The sequence below is a fragment of the Otolemur garnettii genome, unplaced genomic scaffold (genome assembly GCF_000181295.1).
Source record: "Otolemur garnettii isolate 467f Iridium unplaced genomic scaffold, OtoGar3 scaffold00018, whole genome shotgun sequence".
Classification (NCBI taxonomy): Eukaryota; Metazoa; Chordata; class Mammalia; order Primates; family Galagidae; genus Otolemur; species Otolemur garnettii.
In genome coordinates this window covers 24,196,078-24,203,193 of record NW_003852413.1, presented here as the reverse complement: position 1 = coordinate 24,203,193, position 7,116 = coordinate 24,196,078, and the positions used below count along the sequence as shown (strand labels likewise).

At 42.2% G+C, this 7,116-nt stretch overlaps 1 protein-coding gene and 1 pseudogene across 1 annotated transcript in view; one reads left to right on the top strand and one right to left on the bottom strand.

Annotated features, from left to right (window-relative positions):
* IKZF3 (IKAROS family zinc finger 3) overlaps positions 1 to 7,116 on the bottom strand; it is a 70,734-nt gene that overhangs the window by 8,803 nt on the left and 54,815 nt on the right. The window contains exon 7 of the mRNA XM_023511132.1: positions 6,600 to 6,686. Within this exon, the coding sequence (XP_023366900.1) occupies positions 6,600 to 6,686 (87 nt within the window). The remainder of the gene's footprint in view (positions 1 to 6,599; positions 6,687 to 7,116) is intronic.
* Positions 2,927 to 3,811, top strand: LOC100953015 (annotated as a pseudogene).

Below are 7,116 nucleotides of genomic sequence, written 5' to 3'. Positions count from 1 at the left end.
AAAAAAAAAAAAAACAAAAAAACCCAAATATCCAAACAAACAAAAAAGGCAAGTATGTCACGGAAATGAAATATCCACAGTCCTTATGCCTCTGATCTCCCAGGAAGTGGAACAGAGGGGAGCCGGAGCACCAGTAGCAACAGGAGGAGAGAGAACAGAGGGCTGTAGGGCCAGGTGAGGAAAACCAGCCTGGAGAGCACGTTTTGTTGTTGCAGATGCCTCTGTGCTCCGCGAGACACCGGGAAATGTTATGTGGATGTTATCTGTCCTGATAGAGTCGCCAGGAGAAGACTGCTCTTTTCTCAAAGAAATCACCCTTCTTCAAGGGACTTTTCTTGAAGTCCCATCAGCTATCACTCGACTAGACTTCTTGCTGTCCAAAGCCCCCATGTAGTGCACGTGACATGCACTGCTTTTGGTGACTCCCGGGGAAAGGAAGGGCCTGGATTGCTTTGCCTTATACACCAAGCTCTGGTCCTGTTCGACAGCTGTCATTCATCTCTCAGATGCTCCTCCCCTCCTCAGTAAAAGAGCTTCCCTGGTGGTTCCTAACATCTCTAAAACGCTATGACATTGTCATGCTTGCAGGATTATGGACCTCAAGCCTTTGGGAAGGGTTGGGAGCAGATACTTTTTGCTCTTAGAAACGCGTATTAAAACTGCTTCCTGTTGCTCTGTTAACCAAAGCAGAAAATTTCTCATTATTACTTCACAGGGAGAACCAATGGTTTGTTGAAGTGTCAAAACCTCACTAACATGTTTACCACAGGTGAGATCTTTTTTCATGCTCTTGTCAACGTTAAAACTTCCTTTAATAAAGTAACATATAAAGTTTAAAATAATAAGGAGATGCCATGGTAACCACTCTGGTTAGCACATCAGTTTCTCAGCAAAGAATGAAAATCAAGAAAAAGAAATAGGCAGAAATGGAGTCATGTTTCTCCTCCTCCAAGAGAGAGATCCAGCCTCCATTTTGAGCCAAGTATTTGAGGATGGCCTACTTCGAAGTTAGTCAGATAAGTTTGTACCAGGAGAATGTGATTCAGAGGATGGAAAACCTCTAAAAGGGGCAGGACACTCAAAGTAAAGTCTTTGTGTCCTTCGAAAAGAACAAAACAATTCTTTTGACAATGTGAAGATGCTGATTTCTGATGGATGTGTGCGAATTTATTTCTCCTTTGACACAAAGTGATACAAAATTTCTTAGAGAATTAGAAAAATAGTTTATTTTTCTCCTACTGGAGCAATTTTACTATACTCTTATTCTTCATTAGAAGCATGTTTTTGTGTTTCAAAATGCATTCAGACTTAATCCAATCCCTCTTCCCCAGTTCATTTCTAATGGATGAAAAATGCTACTAGTGGTAATTGTGTCTAGCCTGCTGGGAAAGTCATGGGCTGACCTGATGGTATAATTTCACCTTTACCCCCACAGTTCAAGAGGTCAGGAAAGCCAAGGCTGGTCTGAATGTTGTGCACCCATCAACAAGGATTAAAGGGAGTGACTCATTCTTCCTCCACACCTTACCCATCGCCATTACCCTGGCAGATGAACCTTTTCAGAAAACAGGGCCTTGGAGCGGAAAGAGAGGAGAAAGGAGAAGGGAGGAGGGGAGCGGAGGGGAGGGGAGAGGAGAGGAGAGGAGAGGAGAGGAGGACTGAGAGGGGGACCAGGAGAGGAAGGGAGGGGAGGGAGAGGAGAGGAGAGGAGAGAAGAGGAGAGGAGAGGGGAGGAGAGGAGAGGAGAAGGGAGAGGAAAGGAGGACTGAGAGGGGGACCAGGAGAGGAAGGGAGGGGAGGGAGAGGAGAGGACAGGAGAGAAGAGGAGAGGAGAGGGGAGGGGAGAGGAGGACTGAGAGGGGGACCAGGAGAGGAAGGGAGGGGAGGGAGAGGAGAGGACAGGAGAGAAGAGGAGAGGAGAGGGGAGGAGAGGGGAGGGGAGGGGAAGAGAGGAGAGGAGAGGCGAGGTGAGTGCTTGGCACTTAGTGGCATTTATTATTTATTCAAAGAAATTTCTGTGTATTCACACTATTAATTTTATGATACAGAACCATTACACACGATAAGCTATGTTAAATATCAGCTTTATGTATTTTGTAGCACTTCATAGTATCACAGATAATGTTCCTTTTTTCCCTTCCCTGGACATTACCACTTTCTTTTCCTTTTTTTTTTTCTATTAAATTTTAATGTTTTTTTCTTTTGTTGTTGTTTTTTGAGACAGAACCTCACTCTGTTTCCCTGGGTAGAGCGCCATGGCATCAGCCCAGCTCACAGCAACCTCAAAGTCCTGAGCTTAAGTGACCCTCCAGCCTCAGCCTTCTGAGTAGCCAGGACTACAGGCACCCACCACAACAGTTGGCCAATTTTTCTATTTTTAGTAGAGACAGGGTCTCACTGTTGGTCAGGCTGGTCTCGAACTCCTGAGCTCAAGCCATCTTCCCATCTTGGCCTCTCAGAGTGCTAGGATTACAGGCATGAGCCACCGTGCCGGCTGACATTACTAATTTCTATCATGAGGATTGATTCAATTAAATGATTTAAGGAGGTTCTTTTATTTGAAAAAAAAATCTCTCAAAGATTTAGAATAAAAGTTAAAGCAAGAATATTAGAACAGTGCCAGGAAGAAGAATACCATGTATGTGATAGGAGCTCGGGACCATCTGTACGATGGATGCATGAACAAAGAGAACAAATAAACAGACAAAATATATGATTGATGAGCTAATGCAACTGTTTTTTAGAGTCTGAAATTTAACAATATCTTCCTCAAATAGACTTAATTAGCGATAACTGCACCTCAGATAAACCTCATTGGCTAAGATGCTGCCACTGCACAAAGCTTAACGAAACTTAAAACAGAGAATGGTGGAGGTGGTGGTGGCTTTGGTAATTGGGGACCAAGTGCAAGTAACATAGAATCACCATGATAATTCAGAGGCTCTCCAGATTCTCCTCTGTCATTCAGTTGTCAGTCTCCATCCATTTTTTTGAGGAACATTGGTGTTATAGCAGCAGCATCTAATAAGAAACCGGGGTGGCACCTGTAGCACAGTGGTTATGGCACCGACCACATGCACCGAGGGTGGTGGGTTCAAACCTGGCCCGGGCCAGCTAACCATAAATGACAACTGCAACAAAAAATAGCCAGGTGTTGTGGTGGGTGCCTGTAGTCTCAGCTACTTGGGAGGCTGAGGCAAGAGAATCACTTGAGCCCAAGCGCTTGAGATTGCTATGAGCTGTGATGCAATAGCACTCTACCTAGGGCCACATAGTGATTCTCTGTTTCAAAAATAAAAATACAAATTAAAAAAAAAATAAGAAGAAGAAACTTGATCCTTTACAGAAACTCTTCGTGGACAAGATTAGAAAATGCAGATCTAAGTGACAGGCATCTGGGGGACCTGTTGATGCTGGGCCAGCCTATCAGCCAGACCTGGATAGGGAGCTTTTTTTTTTAGAGACAGAGTCTCACTTTATTGCCCTCGGTAGAGTGCTATGGCGTCATAGCTCATAGCAACCTCCAGCTCTTGGGCTTAGGTGATTCTCTTGCCTCAGCCTCTTGAGTAGCTGAGACCACAGGCGCCTGCCACAATGCCCAGCTATTTTTTGTTGCAGTTTGGCTGGGCTGGGTTTGAACCCACCACCCTCAGCATATGGGTCCGGTGACCTACTCACTGAGTCACAAATGCCACCCGATAGGGAGCTTTTTAAGCTTAAGCAAATGTATGGTAAAGCAGACATGAATACGTTCCCTAACTTCAAATCTGAAGATCCCAAATTTGAAGCCATTGAGAAACCCCAGGCCTGAAGAAATAAAGTAAAATTAATGTGTCAATTTGTCATGGATTAGTCGTACAACTATAGAAATTTTAGAATAGACACACATTTTATACCTCTCAAGTGTTCTTTTAATTCTGATTCTAAACAAATTATTAGGTGATGTTGAGTGTAAAAAAAAAAGAAAAGAAAAAAGCCCCTTAAAACACAGGCTATAGATAATAAAATAAACACCCTATCTGTATAGCCTTGAGAAAAAAGTTACCTGCAGTTACACACAAGGGTTTTATAAACACAAAATGGTATTCATAATTGCTATCTTAGATTTCTTTTCGAATTCCTCTCACACACTTGGAGATTGGAAGGACCTTCCTGGCCAATTTATCACCTCTCAGTCTCCTCATTTCATAGATGGGTAAACAGAGGCCCAGAAAGTTTGCCTACTTTGTCTAAACACACACAGTTCAAAATGACAGAGCTAGGATTGGAACCTGGGCTTTTTGGCTTTTAATCCGGTGTTTTTCTTAGTGCACTATAGCCTCCAGTTGTTCCGGGCCCCGAAACCCTGAAGTTGCTACCTCAGCTCAATAGAGAGCCAACCCTCCTAGGTTTCTGATTCTAGCACAGAGAGAACGTGATGGTTCAGAAGATGAGAGAAATCAGAACCTGCCAGATCAGCATCTCTCATGAGCCTGGAAGTGGTGAAGTGAAAATCCTCTGGTCTCAATGGTAACAGACAAATCAAACAGATCCCTGAGGCAACGGGCAACAGGACAGGAATTGGTGCCTATGAAACATGCCAGAGCAGCTTTTATTAAGTAGGCCTTTATTTAGCTCAGTTACAGGTTTAGGGCAGCTGTAAGTACGAGGCACCCTCAGTCAAATTTTAGTTCTCTTATGCCAAAAGACACTGACCACAACTGGATTGAAATTAATTCACTTTACATATTTTTTCTTGCCCATCTCTCCTTCTGTCCCTCCTCCTATCAGCTTCACCCATTTCTAGAGTCAAAACTTTCCCCATATTAAAATACTGGCATAGAATAATGATCTAAGATTTCTTTTATACTCCAGTCAAATCCTCTTCTCATAAGTTCCAAAGGTACACAGGGACTGTTTAAAGACAGTGTCTTGGAATCACAAAGGGTCTACTGTGCCGAAACTCTATATGGAAATTAACACATCCCCCGACCCCCATTTGTCACCAAAGGGAGGGGAGACAGCAAAGAGAAGAGGAATTCCCTAAACCGAAATACAGCAACTTTAGTATGACACAATTTATCTTTTCTTTTTGAGATAGGGTCTTGCTCTGTCACCCAGCTAGAGTGCAGTGGCGTCATCATACCTCACCACAACCTCAAACTCCCCAGCTTGAGCCATCTTCCTGCCTCAGCCTCCCAAGTCGCTGGGGCTACATGCATCTACCACAATGCCCGGTTAATTTTTCTATTTTTAGTAGAAATGGGGTCTTGCTTTTGCTCAGGCTGGTCTCAAACTCCTAGTCTCAAGCAATCCACCTGCCTTGGCCTTCCAAAGTGTTAGGATTATAGGCATAAGCCACTACTCAGGGCCTGACACAATTTATTCTTTTTTTTTTTTTTTGCAGTTTTTTTTTTTTTTTTTGGCCAGGGCTGGGTTTGAACCCGCCACCTCCGGCATATGGGGCCGGCGCCCTACTCCTTTGAGCCACAGGTGCTGCCCACAATTTATTCTTAATGTGATTAAAAGTATGTAAAAACCTTTCAGCTAATCAAATAAAATAAATAATGAGAAATACCAACTTCAGTAATTTTTAAATTTATGAGTTCTTTCAATATATCTCTATAATTCACATAGAATGGGAGGTTGTAAAAACATTATGTAGACAAGAATAAAATTTAGGTAGATAACCAGGCAGGCATTTAATGTCTGTAAAAATCCATGGAAAAGAATAAGCACAAAAGGACTAAAGTAAGAAATTAGCAGCAAGCAGCTTTGGAAAAAGAGACTGACAGGTTTCTAAAATATTATTGGTGTTGAGGGAGTCTATTTTTGTGTGATAACTATTTCTGTTCAGTATCTCCAGCCTTCAATTTACAGCAGAACTGATACATTCAATTTCAGCTGTCTACTTCACAAATACAAATCTATTTTAAATATCACGGTCACATTTACGTAAACATCTGGGAGAGTTCAGCAAAATATCTCTGCCATTTGGAAGTCCCAACACTTTAATGAACATAATTATTTCTTAGCCATCTTGTTCGGCTGTATTTTTTGACAACGTGAAAACCAATGGCATAAAAATGAACTCCAGTAAGACAAATGATGAAATCAAACCTTGTTATTTAAATCTCTGTTTGCCCAACCACGTTCCCTGAAAGCCAATTTTCAATCAAACTCAAGAAAATATGGCAATATGTTTTAGAGCGTGAAAAAAAGTTTGAGCATGCTAACGAACCAACTTGTAAAATATAATTACAAAAGATTACACAAATGCTATCTCGAACATCTTACTGGTGTAAATTGCATAAACTCTCGCACGCAACATATGTCATTCAAAGTAAAGAGGAAGGAACAGCATTTTTAACATCATATCCATTTTGGAAAGAGGATACCAAATACTCCCATCTTCTGTTATGACCCTTTAATTAATATCTCTATTATATTCCATTTGCTAGAGCTATCAAAATGAACCACAAAGAATAAAAGTGGACCATGGAAAACCAATTACTTTCACAAAGGTTAAGCTGGGAAGGGCCTGTGTAGCAAGCCTCCTCCTGCATTATCTCATTCAGACTATCTGCTAACAACAGCAGGAAAAACGTTTGTATTCTTACCAATGAATTTCTGAGGCATTGAGCTTTTCCGTTTTGCCACATTGCTTGCTAATCGGTCCAGAACGAGAGCTCTTTCACTTCCCATCTCTGCTTTGATGTGTCTTGCCTCCGCACTTGCTGGTTTGGAAAAATATAAAAAGAAGAGGGAAAAGAAGACATTGGTAAATGGGGAGAAAAGGAAATAAAACTGGAAGGAGAAGTGTCCGAAGTCTGATGCACACTCTGCTGTTGTTACCTGTTGTTACGGCTCAGATTCTTGCCTGGGGTACCTGCTGTGGTCAGTGAAGCCGATGCCAGGGCACATTCAAATCTTGCAGTCTTATGCTGAGATGGGAAAGCTCGACCCATCCCCAACCAGTGCCTTCATTAGCAAGAGGAAGTATTAACTAAACAGCCTGGACGTGGTTGGTTGCAAAAAGATAGATGGAGATCTTCTAACCCCCATCAGCCTTGTTTCTGATTCTGAGTAACTGCGTGTGACACCTGCAGACTGATATAATTCTTCTTAACAACTTTG